Source organism: Myotis davidii, unplaced genomic scaffold, assembly GCF_000327345.1.
Source record: "Myotis davidii unplaced genomic scaffold, ASM32734v1 scaffold32, whole genome shotgun sequence".
NCBI lineage: Eukaryota > Metazoa > Chordata > Mammalia > Chiroptera > Vespertilionidae > Myotis > Myotis davidii.
This window is the reverse complement of record NW_006286587.1, coordinates 3204480-3231179: the sequence shown is the minus strand read 5'-3', so window position 1 is coordinate 3231179 and position 26700 is coordinate 3204480. Positions and strand designations below refer to the sequence as shown.

Below are 26700 nucleotides of genomic sequence, written 5' to 3'. Positions count from 1 at the left end.
GTCAAACTACAGCGGGAAGGCTGGGGTGGGTTGGGGGGCGGTAAGGGGGGCGTAAGAGATCAACCGAAAGACTTGTATGCATGCATATAAGCATAACCAATGGACATAAGACACTGGTGGGTAGGGGAACGCGGGGGAATGTCAAGGGGAGAAAAAAAATGGAGACATATGTAATACTCTTTGTAATACTTTAAGCAATAAAAAAAATAAAAAAAAATATCCTTGGGCGAGGATGAACAACAACAAAAAATAATAAAAATTTAAAAAAGAAAGGGCTCCACCGAGGGAGCCCTCCATTAACAAGCAAGACCAGGAAAAGCTAGCAGCAGGGCTGAAGGGTGAGGGAAGGTTTCTGGGAGCAGGACAGGAGCCGGCCACAGATGTCACACAGGGATTGGTCTGTGTGGCTTGTAGCTGTTGCCATGTTGTAAGGATGTATTCATGGCCCTGTATAGTGAGGCATTCTCCCAAACAAAATAAATGTCAATAACTTTATAACTTTTTATGACATACTTTATACTTTATGCAGATACTGAGCATGGTGTTCCAAGAAATAACTTTTGGGAGCAAAATAAGTTCATTAATTGTTGATTTTGAATTGTGATTTTTTGTGTGTGTAATACTGTTAAACTTGCTGGGTTAAATTTGAATGTTAAATTATTTAAAATCATGGGATTTTACAACATTTGGATATCTGCTATAGGTTACAGTCCTTTATAAAGACTACTAAACTGTTATTTCTTATTTATTGAAAATATTTTAATAAATCCATGATAATGAGTAAAGAATTTCTGATGTTTCACTTCCAAGTCCCAAAGATTCATATTTTTTGAGAATTCAGAAACACCACAATGAATGAGAGTCTGTTTTGAAACTTTGCCTAGGGTCAGTCTTTTTCCTGCAGGAAAAATACTGGTCTCTAAGCGGCACAGTTCCTACAGGGAAGCAAAGTTACTTAGTAAATTCACAGGCTAAAGAAGCCGCAGGGATTTGCTCTTATTTTGTCTTATCTCCCATGTTCTCAATTTCATCAAGAATCATCATTGTACCTTTGTCTTGGCCGAGAAGTCAGCTCATATGCTTAAGGAGGCTTCAATGAATGTGGCAACCTGAGCTGCTGTTTGGTCTGGAACCACAGGTCTTGTTAACTACTGTGAGGCCCAAAGAACCCAGGGCGACATCATAGCCGCACGTGTCAACTGCATGTTTTCCAGCCCAGCCCAGTTCAGATGGAACAAGATGTGATCAAACACAGCAAGTTCTCAAAGTACAGTGATTGCTTCTCTGAGAATAAATTATTTTTATCGCCATATCAGAGATAATTGAGCCTGCTTTCTGGTTCTGGGAGGCTGGCCAGCAGAGACAGGGCATGAATGAAATTCATCAGGCACAGGCTTAACTTCTCACTTCAACTCATGTCCTTTGAAGTCAGAAGGAAAAAACTCATCCCCTTACACTTTACGGAGAATGATTCACAGTGGTCAATCGCTGTTCCACTCACATTTTTGTATGTGGCCAGAGGAGGAGAGAATTAAAATTAAATATTCATTTTAGATTAAATGTACTACTCATTCTGATGTAACAAACATTTTTGTATGTGGCTTGTGATGTTATGATTTATAACAAATATGTATTTGGTCTTTGTCCCTGTCTCTGGCACAGAGCTCCTAAAACCCTTCAAATGTCTTAAGAGCGATAAAGCTGTCTTGATATTCACAACAGACCCCTTTTAATCACACATGAATTTATTATGTTAAGTAGGTGACTTTTAGAAAGCTCCCAAAATGGGGGCTGGTTGCCAGAGGAACCAACCATGTGATTGGAAGTTTGGAACTTTTAGTCCCATCCACCTGACCTCTGAGGAGGGGAGAGGGGCTGGAGGTTGAATAAATCACCAATGGCCAATGATTTAATCCAGTGATTTTCAGCATTTTTACCTTACGGCACACAAACTAATTACTAAAATTCTTTGGCACACCAAAAAATAGGTATAATCTTGATTCATTCACACTGACAGCTCTTGTTGTGTTGGCTGTTGTCATTTTTTAATCTCACAATCTAAGGGAAAAGAGGTCAGTACCCCTGACTAAATAGTCAATTATTGCATGTTTCAAAATTTCTTGTGGCACACCAGTTGAAAATTGTTGATTTAATCAGCCATGTCTATGTAATGGAGCCTCCCTAATCACCCAAGAGGAGGGCGTTTGGAAAGCTTCACCTGCCACCATGCTAGGGCCCAGGCTCCATAAAGACAGAATCTCCTTTGTTTGGTACCTCGCAATATGTATCTCTTCATCTGGCTGTTGATTCATATCCTTTGTAATAAATTGGTAATCTAGTGAATAAATGGTCCCCTGAGTTCTGTGAGTCACACCAGCACATTAATCAAACCTATGAAAGGGGTTGTGCGAACCTTTGATTTATAGCCAGTTGGTCAGAGGCAAAGGTAACAATCTGGAATTGGGATTGATTTCTGAAGTGGAGGGCAGAGGAGGTGATGGGACTGAGCCCTCTACCTACAGGATCTGATGCTATCTCCAGGTAGATAGTGTCAGAATTGAGTGGAATTGTAGGACACCCAGCTGATGTCTAAGAATTGTTTGGTGGTGAGGGGACCACCCTCCCACATCCCCAAATACACTGGAATTGGGTGATCAGAATTGTTACGGTCAGATGAGGGAAGAAGTAAAATTGAAATTTAATTTTATATTAAACAGACCACTCATTCTGATGTCACAAACATGCTCTGAACTGCTAATTAGATATTCAGGTAGATGTAGATGTAAATGTAGATGATGGACATGGTGAAGTAGGTGATGTGGTTGATATAGATCCTGTATATTGCTGTAGCTGTGGCTGTTGGTGACACAGATGTAAAAGCAAATGTAGATGATGTAGACCTAAATACAGATGTAAGTAGATATCAATATAGATGCAGATGTGCATGTCATAGTTGTAAACATGGATGCAAGTGGTATGGATGATATTGATTAGGGTTTCTCAATTTCAGCACTATTGATAATTTGGGCTAGATCATTCTTTGCTGTCAGGGGCTGTCCTGTGCATTTTCCTAGATGCCAAGGGCACTCTCTGCACCACAAGTTGTGACAATAAAAAAATGTTTCTGGATGTTGCCGATGTCCAGGTGTAGATGATTGAAGAGTACATACAATCATATAGCTCTAAACATAGATATCGATGACATACTTGATATAGATAATGTAGATGGTATAAGTGTCAGTTTTATGATCTGGGCAGGAAACTGTAGATGTTAATGATGCAGATGACATAGATTAGGTGTCGGTTATGAAATAGGTATCTAGACAGATCAATATGAAAATAATTTTCTTAACTTAAATTTAAGTTCTTTGACGGTAGGAACCATGACTCCATAGTCATATCTCTCAGAGCAATTTAGAAGTATTCTTTAATGATCTGTTGGTTATTTAATTAGTTCTACCTCTTAAGAGCCAATAAAGTTATCTTTTGTATTTCAAGTATGTTTTCTATTAAGAAAAGAGATTGTCTTAGGAATGTTTGTGGTAATTTAAAATTTCAAGTTATATATGTATGTAGGTAGATATTTAATACACTTAAAACCTATCCTGCATATATTTCCCCAACATTTTATTATGAAAAATGTCAAATATGCAGAAAACTTGATAAAAATTTACAAGTAAGACCTGCATACCTACCAGATTTTACCATTAACATCTACCATTAGCTCTTGAATATCCATCTACCCACCATCTATCCCTTCATCAATCAACCTTATTTGTTAATGGGCATTGTTGAACTTGCATGCTGAGTTGTGTGTTTGCATTGGTCCATAACTGATTGGAAACTAAATAAGGGTCCTTCACTACTGATCACTGAAGAAGCAATGCTTTAGCACACACACACACACACACACACACACACACACAAAGGAGAGTGAGGGGAACAATAGAAAGAATGGCAGAAAGCTGACTGCTATTGAACCTAGGTAATGGGCAGGTAGCACAATTCTCTCTTCTTTTATGAAGGTTTTAAAATCCACATCCTTTGGTTTATTAAAAAGTAAAAAAAACAAACAAACAAAAAAACCTCAGCCTGTTTATGGAGATATTTTAAATATACACATTTTCAATGCATATATTTATAGCTAAACATAAAGTGTATGTATGTGTGTGTATGTGTGTGTGTCGAATAAAATAATATAGAAATGATACATAGAATACATAGTTCACACAGGGATTTTATGTAATGGTTCAAGTAAAACTTTACAGAAGTCTTAGGTGGGTAAACAAACAGAAAGTAACTTCCTGGATCATGAGCTCGGTGAGCTTTTATTACATAATAAATTCTGCTTATGTAATAAACTCTTTGAGGTCAAGGATCCTGTGAGATACCACTTCTGTGTCTCCACAGCACTTAATCCAGGGTACTGCAGAGTAAATGGTACTTAATAAACATTGGCTGATGGGCCACACTCAGGAAATGAATTGTGACGAACAGTAGTTTAATTCTCCATGCAATAACGCCACACCGCTCAATCAACTGGAAAATCAGTTTCCTGAATCCGCCCTCATGGAGATTTGCACAGAATGTTTGAGCCTGAGGGAGACTTGGAGCTTTGCTAACGTCCTCATTTTGCAGAAGGAAATGAGGCCCAGAGGGATTATATGAGCCTCACTGAACATCCCACTTGTTAATGGCCGAGTTGTTGCCTCTGACGCCTACACTTGGACTCTTGCTTTTGCCGTGATGTCTCTCAGAAGGTACAATTCCACCTCCCACCCCCACCCCTTGCTCCTGGCTTAAAATTCATGGCTTCATTTACAGGAAAGAGCAAGAACTTGACAAGCTGGCTCTACCAGGAGGCTGAACAGGAGACATGACTGCAGAACAGCTCATGATCAGTGTTTGCCCAGCACTGTTCTGTGCTGAGCCTGGGGAAGATAAGCGCTCTGTCCATTGGAAGGAAGATGGACACATGTTAATAGAGGATGGTCCTGCTGTGTAGGATTAAAGCATAAATCAGTAGAGCAGAGCCGTGGGGGCTGGAGAAAGGATGGAATGTTTTGGAGGCCATAGAGCAGCGGTTCTCAACCTGTGGTTCGCGACCCCTTTGGGGGTCGAACGACCCTTTCACAGGGGTCGCCTAAGACCATCGGAAAACACATATATAGTTACATATTGTTTTTGTGATTAATCACTATGCTTTCATTATGTTCAATTTGTAACAATGACATTGGGGGTCACCACAACATGAGGAACTGCATTAGGAAGGTTGACAACCACTGCCATAGAGCTTGGATATAAGGTTCTAGGACTGAGGAGGGGGCAGGACAGCCAGGTTAGAATAGTGTGGACCTGGTCTGTGCTTCACCCTGCGGGTGTTAAGGAGCTGGGGAGGTTTCTGTGGGGAACGGGATGGGATCCAGTACTGACTGGATTTAGGAAGACCAGTGTGTGAGAGAGGCTGGCAGCAGGGAGAACCTTGAGGAGGGCTTTCCGGAGATGAAAGCTTGGAGCAGGTGACAGCAATGGCAAGAGGAAGAAAACGGCAGATGTAAAAATGGTTTGCTCGGGCCAATGTTTCTCAAAAAGCAATGAGAGAATAAGGCCCGGGGGCTGCAAACAGGCAAACACGCCTGAGTCTGGTCCACAGGCTTCTTGGACTAGAGAATCATTTCTCCCCAAGGGCTGCCGTTTGGATCACCATAGCCTGTTCTTTCTCTGAACTTGAACTTGTTGGGAACATTGAGTTCTCTGACCCATAGGGAGAGTGATGTTCCCCTGGAGAAGAAAGTGGAGGGAGGCGCCATTGCAACGTGACCTGAGAGAGTGGAAATAGAGGGAGGAAAAGATGATTAAAATACCAACAGTGTCATCTGCAACTTTTATAGTCTTATTTTTTACATTTAGGCCTTTAATCCATCTGGAATCTGTGTTTGTGTATAGTGTGATGTGAGGATCTGTTGATTGAATATTTAGGAATTCAAACTTTACGAGTATTTTGAAATGTTACCCTGAACACATACTAAATTTCCATGAATATTTTCTTATTCTCTTGCTTAAAAATCCAGAAATCATTTCCTAAGGCCTTTAGAATAAAATTCAAATTCCTTGCCCTGGCTTAAAAGGCCCTCACCTGCTTCTGAAATTCACCTGCTATTCTGCCCCTGTGTGCTGTGCCCCAAACACGGGACTTCCTTCTGTCCAGCTTGAGCTCATTTCAGGCTGAGTTTCGCACCAGCTCTGCAAATGCTCCTTCCTCTTCCCGATGCTCCACTCCAGCCTTTGTGCAGCTGGTTCTTGTGAGTCCTGCAGCTCTCGGCTCAAAGGCTAGTTCTTCAGTCTTTCTCAGACCACCCAGCCTAAAGCGCCCACCCAGGCACTAACCATCTCATCCTTGGCGACCCCAGAGCATCTAGAATTCATTTTGATATCAGGAGTGAGGTGAGGAGTCAGGCTTTTTTACTCTCCCCTTCCAGTGTGGGAAGCCAGTTACTTTAAGACCATTTGAGAAAGAAAAGGAAAGGAAAGGAAAGGAAAGGAAAGGAAAGGAAAGGAAAGGAAAGGAAAGAAAAGAAAAGAGACCATTTGCTAAAAAACTTAAAAGGAAAGGAAAGAAAAGAAAAGAAAAGAAAAAAGGAAATAGACCATTTGCTAAAAAACTTCATCTTTTCATTATGCATTTGAAATGCTAGCTTCATCATATACTCAGTTTCTCTTACATTCATATCTATTTATGGACTGAACTCTTTTTCTTTTCTGTTTTATTGCTGCTTTAATTATTGTAGAGTTAAATGTTTTCATATTTGATAAGGCTAGACCCTGCTTTTTAATCTTCTGGCCATGCATGCATGCTTTGCTTTTAAAAAAGATTTGCACTATGGGTGCAAGGTAAAGAGAGGCAAAGCTAGATGTGGGTTCATCTGATGGAAGTTTCTCACAGCATTCCCGGAGAGAGATGGGGAGAGACATAGAATAGCTTGCCTAACCCATTGTATTCTGAATTTCAGTCATTTCCAGTATACCACTTTTATAATTTTTGACACACCTATATGTCACCTGAGCTATAATTAATTTAACACTTTCAATAGTTCAATTCACTTTTATATTTTAAATATTTATATTAGGCTTATCCTCTGTAATATCTGTAGAAGCATAGATTAGACATAGTAGTTATATTTCTCTAATATATTAAACTGAATGGACAACAATGAAAATAAACATTGTTTGTGCATAGACATTGTTTTGTGTACTACCAGCAGTTTGAGAAACACTGGTCTGAGCAAACCAGTCTCCTCAGTTTTCCAGATGAAAATTTCCACTCAGAAGGGGCCACAGGGACTAGCTGCTCACAGCTGTCGATTGCATAGGTGGGTTCAGTCTATGAAAATCATCAAGATGTTTACTTATAAACACTTTATATAAGATTATTGTAACCCAATAAAAAGTTTTCCAACTAAGCTTTAAAGTTTTGAAAGTATTACTGTGTTGTTTTGTGTTAATAAGATATATTACATGTGGTCCGGTCGGTATGGCTCAGTGGTTGAGTGTGGACCCATGAACCTGGAGGGGATGGTTTGATTCCTGGTCAGGACACATACAGGGATTTTGGGTCGAATCCCCAGTGGGAGGCATGCAGGAGGCAGTTGATCAATAATTCTCTCTCATCATTGATGTTTCTATCTCTCTATCCCTCTCCCTTCCTCTCTCCAATCAATAAAAACGTAATTTAAAAAAAATCCATTACATGTGCCCTTACATAGGTCGAGCAAAGAAATAGACTAATGAAGTGAATAATAGTTTCATGAAGTTAAAACATGGCAGCAGTTCTCTTCTCTGGCGTTCCTGCAAGCAGATCCATCCTCCCCAAGACCAAAGGGCCACAGGTGGTATCACAGGCCAGACAGAACCGTGGTAGGATGGTAATATGTCAGTGAGTGATGTGTAGGGCAGAATTAAATAATAATGCCAAGGGTCAGAGCCTCAATGTCGTTTCTTCTTAGTCTTTATTGAAGGTAAACAGAGACAAATGGAAAATGCCATCCTGACCCATGGAGATCAACAAATTAAGGCACGAGATTGCAGGGAATCAGATATCTTGTTCTGACCTGTCACAAGCACTTACTCAGATACAAACAAGAACAGGCCACACTCCTTTTTTTACCATCAGGTACTTCTGGCTTTTAGACTTGTTAATTCTCTGCTTTTAGAGTCTAACCGCTGGCTGAGAGCCCACAGCACTGATGAAGTTAACAAAATTATTGACACGAAAATCTCACTGCCCGAGAGAAGCTGCTGCCGCCGGGCACGGAGAGTCAAATAGCTTATATCTTTTGTCCTTTAAAAACCGTATAAAAGAGCAGCTTGGGAGGCAGGAGACCGGGCAGCGGCCTGGCAGCCCAGGTTCGCCCAGACACTAGGCGCCCAGGCCCTCAGGCACCCAGCACGCGCCCAGCCCGCCTCCACGATGCCCAACAGGAAGGTCAGCCCTGAGGAGGGGGCGGCCAAGGAGGAGCCCCCGAGAAGGTCGGCCAGGTTGTCAGCCAAACCTGCTCCTGCAAAAGTGGAAACGAAGCCCAAAAAGGCGGCAGGAAAGGATAAATCTGGAGACAAAAAAGTGCAACCCAAAGGGGAGAGGGGAGCAAAGGGAAAGCAGGCCCAAGTGGCTGACCAGGAACCTAAAGATCTACCTGCGGAAAACGGAGAAACTAAACACGAGGAGAGGCCAACCTCAGATGAAGCAGGAGAGAAAGAAGCCAAGTCTGATTAATATCATATATCATGTCTGATCAGTGGTCCCTGTCTCCCTTCTTATACAATCCAGAGGAATATTTTTATCAACTGTTTTGTAAATGCAAGTTTTTCAGTAGCTCTAGAAATGTTTTTAAAGAGGAGGGAATTCCACCTCATCCCATTTTTTAAAAAGTGTAAATACTTTTTTTTTTTAAAGAGGTGAAATCATTTGCTGGTTGTTTATTTATTTTTTTTTTGGTACAATCAGAAAATAGTGGGATACTGAATATGGGAGACTTTGATTGTCTTGGGTGTCAGCTTAACATTCCATTGATGGTGGTAGTTTTTATATCCTATAATACAAAGCATACTCACTGGCAATTTGGAGTCAGTCATGCATTTGCTATGTCTTGAACATTTTAAATTACTTCTATTCACATGTTTTTTGGTAGCATTGTTTCCTAAAGAAAACCACTCCTTGATCTTGGCTCTCCCTGCCAGAATTCTGTGCATCTGTAACATCTTTGGTGGTAGCCCAGTTTTCCTAGTAACTTTGTCAGTGTGCTGTGAAAGATTGAAAATTTGATTATGTAGTATATATGCTGTGAATTAGTGGGACTTTGATGTAACAGCGTATCAACATTTGAAGATATTGGTACTTAATACTCTATTAAGGAAAGTTAGCCTCTACATTTTAAGCTGGAAAGTCACAGGAATAACTGTTTAGAAAAGAATGACAACTACGTGACTTTACATTTTTGGTACGTATGCTAAGAATTGTGTACAAATTGATATGTACACAATATCAATAAATACAAATTGATATGTCTGTGTAACGTATGCTAAGAATTGTGTACAAATTGATATGTCTGTGTACTGATCCTCAAGACAAACAAAATCTCAATTAGGAAAGAAAAAAAATAAAAACAGTATAAAATAAGTCAGTTTCTTTTTTGTTGGTAGCCATGGAAACTAATCTCCAATATTTCAGTGACTGCATGATACTAAGAACTACAACATTCTTCAAGGGCATCTATTAATTTGCTTCACATTAAAAAACAATAAAACTAGGCTGACCTTCAAATTCAACCTGTAGATTTTCTATTATAAGTCCCATTGGTTTCAGACTATGTGGGGCCAGTTGAATAGGAGAGACCCATGGGGGAAGACTGCTGGTTGGAGGGAAATTGGGAGGCTTGTTTTCTCAAGTCTCTCAGAGGCCTGTTCATTTCCTGTTTCCTACCACTTAGGTCTCCTTCCAGTGGTGCGTCTGCACGTCAGTGTGGAACTGTGTCTTACGTCTGAAATGTTTCTTATGTCTGACCTTCCTGACCTTTAAAAGGCTTCTGTCTCCATCCCAGAGTCCCCAAGGAACCTGCCTGCGAGGACACATTCACTCTGAATGGTCACGGTTAGGCTGATCTAGTTGCCTAATATGGTTTCTGAAAAGCTTAGGGGATCTTATGCCAATTAAATTTCACCAGAAGTTTCTCCAAATCTAACTGCACAGCATTGCCAGCTTCTCTTCTTGTTCCCCCCGAAACAATTGATATAACCCTTTCCTGTCAATGCAGTTTGTTTGCAGAACTGTCTAGGTAAGGATTACTGCGAGGCTTCCAATGACAGTTGCAGGGAACTTGGTCCCAGGTGACGTCATCTACCAACTGAGTCTCAAATGGGGGTTCAGGACATGGTTGTGGAGCAGAGCACCTGCCAGCACAAGCCTGCATTGGCGATTTAAAGCCACAAGGAATATAGTCAATAATATTGTATGATGTCAGATGGGTATCACACTTATTGGGGGATCACTTCATAAGGTACATAAATGTTGCCCTAGCTGGTTTGGCTAAGTGGATAGAGCGTCGGCCGGAGGACTGAGGGGTCCCGGGTTCGATTTCGGTCAAGGGCACATGCCTGGGTTGTGAGCTCCATCCCCAGTAGGGGGCATGCAGGAGGCAGCCAATCAATGACTCCCTTTTATCACTGATGTTTCTCTCTCTCTCTCTCCCTCTCTGAAATTAATAAAAAAATATTTTTAAAAAAGGTACATAAATGTCTAATCACTGTTACTCTGAAATCAATAAAAAAATATTTTTTAAAAAGGTACATAAGTGTCTAATCACTGTTATATGCCTGAAATAATATAATATTGTATGTTAACTATAACTAAGAGATAAATTTAAAAAATAATCTAAAAAGACAAGGTAAAGCCACTCCCTGATGAAGTCAGGACAGGGCAGGGGTGAGGGGATCAGCCATTCAGAAGGTGGCAGAGGTGCTGGCGGCAGGCAGAAGGCAGAAACCACCAGAGGAAGGAGTGCACCTGGGCAAAGGACTCCTCTCTCTCTCCCACCACAAGCTGGCGAGGCCACTGGCCCGCCCAGCCCATCATCCTGAGCTTGCGCGTACTTGGGTGTGTGAAGCACCTTGATTTTCTCCTCACCTTCCACATTTGCAATCTGGCGGAGATAAAGAGACCTTATTTTTTCTTTAATTTGCGAATCCTAGCTGTTATTTTAGGAGGTCCACATGTCCCTTCCACTCCCAGGTGGTATTATAAAATAGGCAGTTCTGGATTTGGAGAGGCAAGGGTCTGACTAAGATGCGAAGAACTTTTTTGGAAGCGTATTGAAATCTCTGTATTCTTCTGGGACAGACGTTCTCAATCGCGTGGTCACAGTTTTACGACATGGTATAATTCTTTACTTGATTCAGCATGGTTTTATTCCCTTCAAAAAAATCCATCTGATGGAAGCCTGTTCCCTTAGGTCTGGTTCTCCCGGAAGTGGACTCTGAGTCAGGGATTCAAGTACAAGCAATTTATTGAGGAAAGGCTCATAGGTGGCACCAATAGGTGAATGAATGGAAAGACAGCATCGGCCTGGAGCTCCAAAGAGTAAATTATGCCACAGAGCATGCCTTCCTTTGAGACAAGGAAGCTGGGCTTTTTGAACTCCCAAACCAGCCCATCACCGGCCTCAGGCCAAAGGGAAAGGTAGGAGGGCATGTGGCCACGGGGGCTGTAAAATTCCCCGGCACCGATGGCTCTCTATTTGGGCTGACCAGCCTCTAATACTTGGTCACAGATGCCAGCTGTTGGCTGCAGAGCACTTAGCTGGGGGCGGGGCACACAGCTGGCAAGACAGACCGGAGGGGACCTGGGTGGTGCACTGACAGTGGCCTGCTCTCACCACCAGGCACCAGTTATGGGTCTCCCATCACATTCTGCTGCAAGAGGAAACGAACAATGTCTTTGGAAAGTCCTGGGGTCGGCTTTTCGTCATCCAGAGACTGGCTTCCTTCTCCCAGCGGGTAGAATTGGGCGTCCCTGGAATACCTCTGTAACAAGGAGCAGCCATCCCGGTTAAAAATGACGCGGGCCATTTGAAAACTGCGGAGGGCATACTTCTGGCTCTCCTGGCCCTGCAGTTCGTCGATTTTCTGAGACAGGCACTGGCAGACAGATGCAGAGAGTGGGTTTCGCGAGGCTGGTGGTGGGTGGCCAAACATCTCATAGAGTCTATCCAGGGATTTCCGAAGTTCCTCATCCTCTGCCTTGGTCTCTGGTTGGCCATTCACAGAAGGGTCGAGCCAGAAGTTCTCAGAGGCCCAGGAGTCACGTTGTGTAGTATTTAGGTGACCGCTGTCTGTAAGACAAACACATCCCAATACTCAAACACATACTCAAAAATATCAGAAAGCTGGCCCAAAGCAGGTGATGTCTCTTGCTAATGCAACACACTTACTGCTCCTGGGTAATGGGCAATGGGCAGAATCAGATGATTTCTGAATCTGTTCCCACCGTCCTGGGGGTATGCCACTTGTTTGCCCCAAACAAGAACATGTTTCAGGGGTTCCTAACCTGAGGTCCTTGTAAAGAAGTTCAGAGTGGCTGTGAACTTGGATGGGAAAAATATCATATCTTAATTTTCACTAACCTCTACCTAAAATCACGCATTTCCTTCCATGATGAATGTAGGCAATAAACCCATTAGCAGCAATACGTGTGACTTTATCACCAGTAGATCACAGCTATTTTCATATCACATTATAGTTTATTGAACATGTTTTGAAATATCACATATGCCCATCACTACGCTATGGACTGAACTGTGTTTCTCCAAAATTCATATGTTAGAGTCCTAATCCTTAAAGGAATTGGGCCTTTTAAGAGGTTACTAAGATTAAATGAGGTCATAAAGGTGGGGCCTCAATCAGATAAGATTGGTGGCCTTCTAAGAAGAGGAAGACCTCTCTCATTTTTCTTTCTCTCCCCCCCTCATTATGTGAAGGAACTGAGGAAAGGCCATTGAGGATACAACAAGAAGGAGGCCTTCTCCAAGCCAGGGAGAGAGTCCTCACCGCACCTGACCATGCTGATTCCCTGCCTCGGACTTCCAGTGTCCAGAACTGTGAGAAAATAATTTATTTTGTTTAAGCCATTCAGTTTATGGTATTTTGTTATGGCAGCCCAAGTAGACTAAGACAACCACTATGAAATCACCACAGTTATTGGTCCTGATGCTAGATCTTATTATTTAAACATTAGTTTAAAAAACATATATTCATTACAATATCACACATTTTGTTCTTTATGTATTTTAATAGCTACGTTTTAGTGTTTTCCCTTGGTAAGCCTGTATGTTTTACTTCATGCAGTTAAAAACTTTATTCTGCATTCATGAGCTCCACCAGATGCCAGAGGGATGCACTGCACAGACACAGTGCAGACCCCCAATGCAGACAGTTCTGGGCATTTACACAGCTCAGATATTTCTTTCTTTACTCCCTACATAATCCTATAGACGCTTTATCTCTAAATTAAAACCACCTTTTTGTTTTTTAAAGGAAGAGTAACAAATAAACTAAGAGATTTAATAATAGACAGTAAGAAACCAGAATTGGAGCCAAATCCTAGTAATTGACCTAACTTTCTGTACCTCTCTGGGCACCCTAATTCTTAACATAGGAATCTCTTAAGTCTTTTGAAACAAAGAACTTTCATATCATTTTTTTCTAGAAAAAATTTTGCACAAATAATTTGTAAGTGGCTGAATTCCTTATACAGCCATCAGCTTTATGCTTTAAACTGTTATACTTTAAATCAAAATAATATATTTTCCCTTTTTTGCTCTAATATATGCTGTAATTAATTACTAGCTTTAATTCTATACACCCACTCCCCATCCACTTACTCAATTAGTAGTTATAATAAAAATATCGGTATCCTGGCCGCTGTGGCTCAGGTAGAGTGTTGGCCCACACACCAAAGGGTCTTGGGTTCGATTCCCAGTCAAGGCCACGTGCTTGGGTTGCAGGTTCAATCGCTCAGCCCCTGTTGTCCTGCCTTATGGCCCCCAGACCGATCATCTGTGGGGAAGCAGATGGGTAGGGACCCCTCACCCTGCCACTGCAGGACCCTTCGCCCCTTCCCTTGGCTAACAGCAGTACCATTTGTTAGGCAAATACTATTTGCCAAGCCCTGAGCTAAGTCTTTTGTTTGTTTGTTTTAATAATAAAGTAGGCCACCGAAAGAAGTTTTACAATTACTCTCCAGAGGTTTGTTTTAATTTTTTTCTTGAAATGATCTCAAACTCATAGAAAACTTGCAAGTACAATACAAACAACTATTTCTCATTAATTATTTGCCAACCTGATGCCCACCCTGATTTTCCTACCAGCAAGGACATTCTTCCACATAACCCCAACGCAACCATCAAAATCAGGAAATTAACAGGGACAACATTACTGCCATCTAATCCTAGCCCCCATCAAGCGGTCCTGATCATGTTCTCTGTAGCAAAAAGGTCTGGTTGAAAATCATGTGTTGTGTTTAGTTGTCAGTGGGAAGAACGAAGAGAGAAGGAGATGATCCATAGTGACACTGGGGAAGTTGGAGAGTTCCTGAAACTGCCCACCCGAGGCAGCATCTATCCAGAACATTCCAAGGAGCACAGCATGTACTTATTAACTGGTCAACAGCTTTGATATGCAGGATTTTAAGTTTTCATCGGAGCTTCATTATTATACTTAATTTTTGAAATTAGGTGTCCAAAAAATTAGCCTGTTTTCTCTATTTTTCTTGCAAATGTCAAGCAGACTGCAATTCATCTTCAAAGACACCCCAGCTCCCCCCAATCTCTTTCCAAAGAGCAATAACAATATGGGTTGAATCAGTCACTGCTTCAGTCAGTTCTTTTGAACCTGCCTCCAGCTCATTTCAGTCTTTGATTTCCTTTTAAAATTTGCATTACTGCCAACTACAAAGCCATCTCTTTAATCATGTGTCTGGTGTGGCCTTTTGGACATCACTGTTTCTTCACCAGCAACTAAAGCTAATTGCTTCTCTTTTCCTAATGCACTAAATGTAGACAGAAGGATGGATCTTTGATAACTTGGTCAGTTGCTGCTCAATGTTGCATTCTCACAGCTATGTTCAAGCCCCACCATATTCTACCTGTTGCTATAGCCCTGACTTATAGGGCTCTCAACTTGGGACTATAATGTGTCCTCGAGGGAAAGACTGGGGATGTTTTTGTGCCAGTGATTGGAAAATGCTACTTGCATTTAGTGATGGGGTCAAGGATATAAATATCCTACTTGTTAGAATAGTGATTTTCAACTGGCATGCTAGGAGAATTGTTAAAACATGCAATACCAGCCCGAACCGGTTTGGCTCAGTGGATAGAGCATCGGCCTGTGGACTCAAGGATCCCAGGTTCGATTCCGGTCAAGGGCATGTACCTTGGTTGCAGGCACATCCCCAGGAAGGGGTGTGCAGGAGGCAGCTGATCGATGTTTCTCTCTCATTGATGTTTCAAACTCTCTATCCCTCTCCCTTCTTCTCTGTACAAAAAGATCAAACTTAAAATATATTAAACAAACAAACAAACAAACAAATAAACAAAAAAACATGCAATACCTGACTATTTAGTCAGGAGCACTGACCTCTTTCCCCTGAGATTGTCAAATATAAAAATGACAACAGTCAACACAGCAATAGTTGACTGGTGTGAATGAATCAAAATTATGCCATTTTTTGGTCAGATTGGCAAAAAATATATTTCTTGGTGTGCTGCAGAATTTCAGTTATTAGTTTATGTGTGCCACGGGATGAAAAAGGTTGAAAATCACTGATGTAGAGGATAATTCCATAAACCAAGAACCATAATGTCCCCAAATTCCAGTAGTGCCCCTTACTCTCTCAGGAACTCTGGCTCAAGGATGGATTGTGGAAGGAATGGGAAGTGAAGGCTGAATCCTACTGCATCGCAATATATTGATTCGCCCTGCGCTCGCCTTTGCTGTTGATTCTTGCACAATGGATTTCTTGCTGGTACCCATGCGCATTATGCATTACTGCCTTCTCAGACCTTGAGTTTTTTGTGTTGTTTTTTTCGATAGCAAGGGCCTAACCACCAATCCTAATTCTGGCATTACTTAAGTTGGACGGACCTTCCCTTTTCATTTCAATAGGCTTTCAATTACAAATAAAGTTTCTTTAGGAATTAATAAGAAGAAAAGGAGGACAGGGCTTTCTATGACAATGCTTTTGCATGCACTGTGTTAAGGCCACCTATCTACCAGAACATCTGTTTCTTAACCCTTCTTTTTTGTAATCCTCACCCAAGGACATGCTTTTATTGATTTTAGAGAGATAGTAGGGGAGAGGGAGAGGGAGAGAGAGAGAAACATCGACGTGAGAGTGAAACATTGATTGGCTGCCTCCTGCACGTGCTCCTACTGGGGACTGAACCAGCACCCTTCAGTGTATGTCAAACCCGAGGCCTGTAGGCTGCATGTGGCCCACAATAAATATTTTTGTGGCCCAGCCAATATAACGGTATGTGAGAAATGTTGTAATAAAAATCTCATAACTTAACTTTTACAATATCCTGTTATACGTAATTATTAATAATGAACTACAACGTTCGCTAATGACTGATTACTATAATCGTGTTGCATTCATTTCCCTTAGGCATCTTAAGCGCAGGCACACCATTTATTTCCACTAATACAAGCAGCTAACATTTTAGCAGCCAATTGCCATGTCATTAGTCTAGGACTGGCTTGTTTGGTGTGCGCAACAGGAAATATTTTGCTTTCAGAGAACAAGAAAAATAAGTTTATTTGTGTTATTGGGACTCTTCAGTCCACAGGCCTACGCTCTATCTATTGAGCCAAACCAGATAGGGCTAAAATGTTCTATGTTAACGATTACTCAGCCCTTTGCATTCAGCATGTCTCTATCGAAATAAATCTATGTTTCTATGAGAACTGAAGCTTTTGTTTTTTTGTGGCCCACATCATCTTAAACCTTGTTTATTTGGCCCGTGTTAGCCTTTGTGTACAGGACAACACTCCAACCAACTGAGCCACCTTGGCCAGGGCTGTTAACTTTTCTTTTGGCCAAAGAGAGAAAACATACAGATATTTGAGATTCTTATAGACCTATTTTTCTATCTTTAGGAGTTACAGATGCTAATTTGAGTTCAGTAATCTGAGACAACCAATTAGCATGGAGCATTTGAGATTAATGGTTGTGTTCTACGAGAGGCGCCATTAGCTTTTAGAAACCCAAGTGGTTAACAGGGGTTTTTTCCAGAGAATCTTCCTGGCTATTTCTGTGGCTGATACACACAGCAGGATTTTACCTCTGCAGCTCTATCAAGTTTCCTCTGCGTAAATTTGATATTTAGAATTCTGTCTCCTTCTTGCATCAGCGTCAATCACTGCCCACTCAGCCTTATTTGCCCAGCGTTTCTTTTACTAACAACCGCTAATTGGGAGGATCTGTGGTTTTAAGTCTGCACAGAGCCGAAAGAAACCTACGACTTCATTTTAAAACATGGAGAATGATCAGGACTTAAGGAAAGAAGTAATATGTGGCCTGCACAGTCTCCTAGTTGCTCAGAGGGGAAGCTGCCCCTTTTGCTGGGCACTGCCCAGCACACTTCTAAGACAAACCCTGCTGCCTTGGTTTGTCTCTTGGAGGTTGCCTGGGTTCTGTGTGGCTCTAAGAAAAATTCATGGGCATGAGAAGAACAAGATGAATGGGGGAGAGGGATGTTCTGGTTATCAATGGTCACTTGTTAGCGCTCTTTGGATGCAAGGACTCACTTTCTTTATGGCAGTGGTCAAACTTCAGAGGCCTCACAAGTTCTCCACACGGTGACACTACCAGGTTAGAATATGAGGGGCTGTGGTCTGTGGATCTGGGGGTCCTGCTCTCCTAGTCCGAATCTGCCCGCTCCAAATCTCTCTTTTCTTTCATCCCCTCTTCTATTTCTCTCACTCCCGCCTTCCCACTCCATAGAGGAGTGAACAGGATCAACAAGATTAAGTCCTATTTCCACCCCTACAGGCTGCGTGAAAGTCTGACTGGTTGCTCACACTTTGGCGTCATTGCCTTGAAAAATCTGGCTTCCTTCCAGTCCTTGAATGCATCAAGAGAGCGCCCTCCCTTCATGGGGGAATGTGGTAGGAGTCAGACAGACGTGAACAGAGCAGATAGGTCAGGTGCACCAGGTCACCAGGGCAGAACTTCCCGGGTGACTAGCAACGCACAAAACAAGGAAAACAAGGACCTCGCCCAAGGGTAACCTTCCCTCCCCTAGCATATCAGGTCAGAGGTTCAGACCTCCCTGACCTTTCCTCCCCTGGCATGTTGCTACTCATGCCAGTTAGACTCCTTAGACGGGGAACAAACAAGGGGGCCGGAGAAGAGCCCTTAAGCATTAAGCCCCCAGGACAATAAGATTCTGACCCACATCAAATACATCTAGGCCTCAGTTGTGTTTCAGCTCCAGGCCCAGAAAAGCAGCAACATCAGACAAGTGATGCCATGGCTGCCTCAGGACCAGCTGCACTGACTAAACACCCCCCTGTGCTGGTGCCTACCTACCAGTAGAGACCATGACTCTGAAAAGATGTACCTGAAAAGCTGATGACCATTCTATTAAGATCCTCCCCTAAAATCCCCACCCTTAAAAGCTCTTAGGATGGAAACTGCCGCAGCCTATCCAGTCCCAGCTTCTTCCCCGCAGGCTGTGTACCTTTACCTTTCTCTTTCTTCTAAGCTCCACGGGCCTTTCTTTTGCCTCTAATTTGTTTCCTGAACCCATTTCTTCTACCTCTGTGACTTTCTAAATACACTTTTGCTTATTTAAAAAAAAACAACAACAAAAAAAACTCCCTCTTTGGAACCTTTGCACTTGTTCTCTGAGTGGAACGTGCTTTCTCCACGTATCTGCATGGCTGGTCTCCTCTCCTCCTTCAGGTCTCCGCTTAGATGTGACCTTCTCAGCGAGGCCAGGATGGGCTAGGTTATGACACATAGCAAGCAAGCCCCAAATCTCAGGCGCATAAAACAACAAGGGATTTTTTTCCCTCTCATCTTCCAGCTCAGTGTCATACAAGTAGATCTGCATCATCTTTGTCTTTAGCCTGGAACCCAAGCTGATGGGGCAGCCAGGGTCTCAACTACAACAGAGGGAAAAGAGTATAGTAAAGGAGGCAGTGCCTGGGAAAACTGTGTCACTCTGTTTACCTATCACTGGCCAATGTTAAATCATGTGGCCAAGCCTGATTACAAAAGAACGAGGAAGAAAAATTCTCCTATAGGAAGAAGGTGTATGTTGAAGCTCCTGCATTGGAGTGTTAAGACACTTTGCTTCCTATGTTATTAGTACCATAAAACTAACGACAAAAAAAAAAAAATCAATAAGCTTAAGCTACCTTTTGCCTGATTGTAACCCTGCTGGTTTCTACATTTTAGAAAGTGCAACTGTTCCTTTAAAGGATAAAATCCACATACTTACAAAGAGGGGAGGGGGAAGGGCAAGGGTGTGGATATGAAGATATTTAATCCAATTTAACACCTCAAAGGGATGGGAGATCTGGTCAGATGCTTTTGCAACCACAGTCTCTGGACTTGTTTACCTCTGAAGCTAAACCTGAATGAATCACCCGAGGGGCGGTGGCATATGCTGTCACCTTCATCCTAATGACTAACAGATGCAATGGGCAGAGGACAGGGTCCTGCAAAACGCAACTGCTGAGAAACAACATGAATGCTGGGGGAAAAACAAAGATATGTGCGACAGCCCTAAAATTAGGTGCCTCGGCCCGTTATATAAGGCCAGTTTCCACTGTCTGATCTGTAAGCTATCTATGTTTACCTTGGCATATTATTCTTTTCTTCAGAAATGGAAATGCTCTGAAATTTACAGGGAACCCTAATATCCAAGTTTATACCACCCCAAATCGGCAATTAAGATATATTTGCTTCTTTTTTTTCTTATTAAAGAATTAAACATTTCAACTAAAGTTGACCACTTCTACAGAAATTTATTCGTTCCAGCCCATTTTTATACCTTACATATATATGTCTCCATAAGCAATAGAATTGTTGCTTTGTGTGTGGTGGTCATTTTAATTTTAGGTTCAATGAACAACTTTTGCTTTTTTCACTCAACTGTATGACTTTTTACTTCTAGCTAATCTTGATATATATGAATCTGCCTTACATAGTATTCTAATATAGGAACATGATGTATTTGTTGTGCCCAGATTTCAAGATTCCCAAGGGCCCAACAGGGAGCCAGTGAGTCCGATGCAAAAGCAAAGAGTCATTTATTTCAAACCTAGGTTTGGCTCCCCTGCCCCCCCTTACTGGCACAGCAGCAGGTGGCAGAGAGAGAGCAAATTCTGTGTGGAGAGAGGTTTTATAGGGGGTTGGGGTAAGGGGAGGAGAAAGGACTATGGGCCCTGCCGATTGGCCAGGCGCAAGTCGGTGTCTCATTCATTACACAGGATGTGGTCATAGTGATGGCATGCACTTCCCTTGACTATCATTGGCCAGTCCAGAGAAATCCTGGGCGTGGCCAGCAGTGGCTTGGCTTCCAGGAAGAAGCCTTGCTGAGCACATGGCCAAGGTAAGATGGAGAGCATAGCCCTTACCCTGGGGCAAGGTGGAGGGCGTAGTCCTCGCCCTTTCAGTATTATTTTTTCATCCATTCCCTTGCTGATGGGTATAGAGCTTGTGTCTAATTTTTCATTATCACAGACAAGGCCTCAGTGAGCCCCTGGTGCCTGCCTCCTGGTGCACTTGTGTGAGCCTTTCCGTGGAAACACGACCAGAAGCAGAATGACTGAGTGGAAGGGAATCTTATCCATTTCACTAGGATCCAACTTTACCTCATCCAAAGTGGCTATAGCATTTACCCGCTCCCCCCACCTCCCCCGGCGCCCACCTCACCCTCCCCAGCAGAGTCTGGGTTTTCCTGTTTCTCCACCACTTTGCCAAACCCTGATACTGCCAGACATTTCAAATGGTATCTTCTCATCTGGGTTCTCATTTCCTTGATTCCTTGTATGTCTGAGCTGCTTTTCATACACATGTTGGCCATTTGGGATTCTGATACTGTGAACTGTCTACTCATATTCTTTACCATTTTCCTATTGGGTTTTGTCTCTTTTCCCTCTCCTTTTTAATGGCATGCAAAATGAATTACAAAGAAAGCTGTATCTTTGACTTTTCTTTGTTTTATCTCAGTCTGAAGGGGATTAAAAAGAATGTGAGAGTGAAAAAGAGACTTCATGAGAAGCCTCAAAGTTTGTTTTGGTTTTGGTTTAATGGCAAATCTCAAGCAAAAAAAACCCTCACAGTGTTAGCTTATCACTTCCAAAATGTGATACTGTGTATGGGTGTGTGTGTGGGGGGAGGCGGGGTGGGGTGTGGGAGGGAGGTGAAGGGGGGAGCATCCTGGTCTCATCCAGACAAGAAAACTGAGACAAAGGCCAAGTCTCCAGAATCACTTGATGAAGAGATTGGCAAATAGAACCGGAAAAGGCTAATCTTATTAATTTTCTTACCGTAGTTAAAATTATCTCCATCTGGTTATCATTTGCCATAATTAGGAGCAGCGATAGATTTGCATGTTGGCGATGCTCAGAGCCTCCCTAGCCCATTCAGATAATAAGTTTCAAATGGTATCTTCTCATCTGGGTTCTCATTTCCTTGATTCCTTGTATGTCTGAGCTGCTCTTCATGGATCCTAAAAATGCTTCACAATTCTTTTCTTTGCTGTGAGACTGAGGCTTTGCCTGAGGCTGAATTTAAAACAGCTTCGTTTTGCACTTTGTTAAGTAAGAACCCGTTAAAGGATCAGAATCTGAGCCCTTTACAGCTAGGAAAGCCATTGGGAATGATTTGCTCCCACTCACTTTCTGGAACAGAACCTTACAGCTGGAGCGGGAGCAAGAATAACGATCCCTGCTGACCCCATCCAGCCCTGAGAGGGGACAATGAGGCAGGCGAGGCTGACGGAGAAGGGAGCCCGATAGACCGTCCTCCTCAGCAGCCATTTGGAATTAGGAGCGTCGCCATAACCCCTAAACTAATCACTTAAAATGTTTCCCCCAAAATGGTTTTTTCACATTTCATTTTACATGGGAGGTCTCAGCAAATTTGTTTCATATCCTGGCCTAGATAGTAAGGAACGCTTGGGAGTAGGAAGGCAGAGCAAATGATTCAGATCTAGGTTTCTATAGCAACATTGCTTTTTTTTTGAATGCCACTGTTTACTTCAGCAGAGTTAAGTTAAATGTGAGCAGCCAATTAAGATGCTGCTGGAAACTTTGACCTTAACCTTCGCTATCAGAAAAAATAAGCACGTTAAAAATGCTGCTTGGAGTGCTGCTGGAGACATACAGCAGGACGATCATTCTCCTTTGCTGGGAAAGCAGAAACCTCACAATCTGACCACATCCACAAGTCAATATTGCTTTCTCTTAAGATTTAAAGGGGACTGGAACGGAACTACTATCCAACGTTGACCTCAGCAGTAAGACGTGTTTTCCAGACACAGAGTTTTTGTTAGATGCATATTTGTGTCAACAGATTTCACTCCACATCAAATTGACGATAAGCACACCTATGAAGTAACAGATTGAATTGTATACCAACGCCAGAATGTAAAAATATAGCTGACTGCTCCCTCTTCAAAACATTGGGGGAGGAGGGACTCTTATTTTAAAGCCACTGCCATTGCTGAGCGCACAGTGGCATCTCCTAGGAAGTGACTTCATCCCCTCTGTCAGTGTCCGTCTGCTGGTTGTCCTCATTGGTGGCAAATCGCCACCCTCAGAGGGCAGAGTTACCCTTTTGGAAACTGTCAAGAGGCATTAGGAGTGAAATCTGACAAATAATGGAGGTGACCAAGCATGGGCTAGGAAGCAAGGTTTGGAATATGAATGTCTAATCGCTATGCTTTTCACCTGAAACTAATATAATATTGTATGTCAACTGTGATTGAAAAATAAAAAGATATTTGAAAAGAAAAGAAATATATAAAATCAAGGTTTATCTCCAAAAGTTGCTTTTCTGATGTTTTAAAAGTTGGTTCCGAAAGCATTTCTCACAAAGCAGTTCCCAAACCAGTTCTGTGCTAGGGCAGGCAGCACGGTTTCGATGTGTGTATACTTTCAGAGGTGTTACCTTAAAGGACAGACCCGACATGGATTTAAGTTCTGGCCTTTGTAAAGGGCTCATAGCCATCAATCAGAACGCCGAACGCTTCTGTCCAGACAGACGAGATGCGTGTGAGCACTGACTTTGCATTTAAAGGCTTGAGTTTGAGTCCCAGCTTGACCACTCACTGGCTATGTGACCTTGGGCAAGTTATTTAATATCGCTGAATTTCCAGGTCCGCACCTGTGAACTGGGGATAATAACAGCTTCTACTTCATAGGACTATTGTTAGAATTAATGATTTGTTATCATAAAGCCCAGCACATAGTAAATAAATAAAATCTACTTAAAATCATTACCATGGTGGCAAGAGTAATATCGACGGCAGAGTTGTCACAGGTGAAGTAGGTCTTTGTCATTTAACATCTGGGATTTTTAAGAGTGGATTGCAAATGCTCCTCTATGTCCGTGACTCGGTGATAGATGCCTAGGATAAGGAAAGTCTAGATGAACAAGCATCCATTCCTGACTAGAAGGGACATCACTTTGCCAAAAGCTACTGCCCCATCCTGGCATCAGAGCTGATGGGATGAGTCACAGTGAGCATTACCCATCTCACAGCAGCGGGACTATGACTACAGAGAGGTCCCGAGTGCACGCTCTGCAAAGCAAACATGATCCCAGTGTGGGTGGGAACAGCAGGTGGCTCCGTGTGTGGGAGCGTCAAACACAGAAGCCCAGGCTGCAGGGCCCTCCAGCTGTCCCCCGACGCGTGTCCCCAAGGGCGACCAGCACCGGAGTGTAGGTGGGACTGAAATGACTCAATCTCCAGGGAGCCTGCTGGTTTTTGGAAATTGATGGAAACTATAAATCAAGAAAAGAGTCTTAGGAAAAGTTTCGGTGAGTAAATATACATTGAAGAAGAAATAAGCTGCATTAAAAAAAAAAAAGTTGGGAAAATAGACAGAAAATGTCTAGGGTCGCAAGGTGACCACTGGCTGAGTCAGAATTGTAGTGCTGAGGTAAACTTAAAAAGGTGATATGAGCCTGGCAATCAAATGAGAACAGTTATAGGAAATAAGTTTTGATCTTTCCTCTTGCTCTCTTCCCCCATTTACAGCTGAATCCGAAGGAAGGCAAAGCTTTGAGCTATCTCTCCTGGTCCCAAATCTTCAGAGAACATGGAAAACTCCACAAGCAAAATTTAAAATAGCATAATATGATGCAGCCTATGCAGAAAGGCCTATAACCAGCAGAGAAGTGGAAGCTGGGACTGACTGAATGACATATGGGACATGAGGGACTTAGGACATGCTGGTATTGAAAGTGTTTCTAACGTGGGTTCATTATGAAGGCTAGAAGTGGGTGCAAACATGGAATTGAATTTCCACCTTTACAAGGATACTTCTAGTAGGATTGCAGAGATAGCTGTATATTTTTGACAAAAGAATATGGTTTACAAGATACTTTGAAAATCGTCACTGTTACCAAACATCTAAAAATGCTGGGTAAAATATTATTTTTAAAATCTTGTAAAATGCATGACTGAGCTGGAATAAAGTAAATAAAGTCCTTAGAGACCAAAAGCAAAATGAGAGTAGGCATTCAAAGGGGCAAGTGCATATAGGAGACCTAGCACACCAGCTTTAATGGCCACACAGGGGTCGGGACACAGAGTCTACATCATGGTAGGATGAGGTGCTTGAAAGATCACTGTATAAATCTGAGAGCCCTCTGAGAAAAGATGAACTAGAAAAAAATACTTACGCCTTGCAAAGAATCACAGTAAGAAAATGTGTTTGTCTTGGCTTTGGCTCAATTGGTAGGAGTGTCATCCCATGAATCAAAAGGTTTGGGGTTTGATCCCTCAGTTGGAGTGCATATAGAAGGCAATCCACCGATGTTTCTCTCTCTCTCTCTCTCTCTCTCTCTCTCTCTCTCTCTCTAGAGAGAGAGAGAGAGAGAGAGAGAACACATCTCTCCTAAGATTTAACCATAAGCCAGACGTCACATATGTTTGTAGTCTCAGTTGGGACTATTTTTGTGGTCTACAAAGCTCAAAGCCAGGTATTTATTTTTATATGGTTCCAGATTGATGTGCCCTCCTATGATTAGAGAAACCAAATGCAAATCCTCTTTAGAGAAGTGTACTCTCAACCCAAACTTCAAAAGAAACCCTACACATAAAGTTCCATTGGACATGACTCACAAAATACACACTGAACAGGACAGGTCTCCTTTACTGAGAGTGAGAAAACAAAAGAGCCAGCACCAAAAGAAGAATTGCAGAACATTAAGTATTGGAGTTAATGGACAGAGACCATAAAACAAATGTGCTTAATATGCTAAAATATATAATAGGAATTAGAAAGTTTAAGTGAACAGGTAAATTAGAAAAAGAAATAAAAGTAACTAAAGAAATGACAAATCATAATGGTAAAACAAGGTTAGACACTGCTAAAAAATTCGAAAATAGAAATCAAGTTTAAAGATGTTACTTAGAATTTAGCACAGAGAGACAAGGAGATGGAAAAAACAAAACAGAAAAAATAACAAGTCAAAGTGAGATGCTCTACTATGCATCTAATTTGAATTTCTCAGAGAGATAACAGAGAATAGGGGCAAGGCAACACACAATGAATTAATGGGTAAGAATTTCCTAGAACTAATGAAAGCATGAATTCTCAGATTTAGCAATCACAATGTTTTAAAAGCAGGATAAATAAAAAGGACTCTATAGCTAGGCACAAGATAAAACTGCAGATCATCAAAGGCAAGAATAAAAATTCTACACCCACCCAATAGGAAAATACAGATTACCTATAAATGAATGATGATTAAGTTGGCTGCTATCTTAATAGCAGCAATGTAAGCAGGAAGGCAGTGGAATAATATCTCTAAAGTTCTAATCGAAAAGAATGGCCAACCTAGGGCCATGCAGGAAATGGTGTGTGAGGAAATTAAGATAGCAGTCTCTTAACTGGCCAGATCAACAAAATGATAAATGTCAGGGCCAGATTGCCTTCATATCAAATCCTCCCTGTACCAAATATTTTTAAAATGCTGGGTAAAATATTTTTAAAGATCTTTTAAAATGCATGACTGCGCTGGAATAAAGTAAATAAAGTCCAAAGTTCATCCTCTAAGAACTTAAAGTGGACAATATTCATATCACCTAGGTTGATTTATAGAGATTTTGCCTGAAGACAGAGAAATGAATTTTCGTGTTTTCTATCCCTTTGATGACATGAGTTGGTTTGATTTATTAATATGGCCCAGCTATCTTTGAAAATGTATTCCAATATTAGACTTTGATCCCAAATCACATGTGATCATCTTAAAAGTATAGTTCATGTCCACCCTGTATTTTGCTTCTGAAAGTTTTATTCCATAAATAGCCAATTATACAAAATCATTCAAAAATCAAAGTTGTTCTAGTTGGTTTTATTTTAAAAAATGCAGATGCTTTTAATGTTTTGCAGTTGATATTTTCT

The 26700-nt window shown here is 41.8% G+C and overlaps 1 protein-coding gene and 1 pseudogene across 2 annotated transcripts in view; one reads left to right on the top strand and one right to left on the bottom strand.

The window, feature by feature from the left end:
* Positions 1 to 5266: 5266 nt before the first annotated feature.
* Positions 5267 to 26700, bottom strand: part of LOC102772273 (chromosome unknown open reading frame, human C20orf196) — a 70480-nt gene continuing 49046 nt past the window's right edge. Inside the window, exons 3-4 of one of the 2 annotated variants that reach the window (XR_435364.2) lie at positions 11177 to 12380; positions 5267 to 5821 (exon numbers count right to left, since the gene is read on the bottom strand). Coding sequence is in view for 1 of the 2 variants with exons in the window: in XM_006758067.2 (XP_006758130.1) it covers positions 11938 to 12380 (443 nt within the window). In the remaining variant the exon portion in view is untranslated. Of the gene's footprint in view, positions 5822 to 10966; positions 12381 to 26700 lie in introns of those variants that run through there. The other variant, XM_006758067.2, reaches the window with a different exon arrangement.
* Positions 7685 to 23615, top strand: LOC102771984 (annotated as a pseudogene).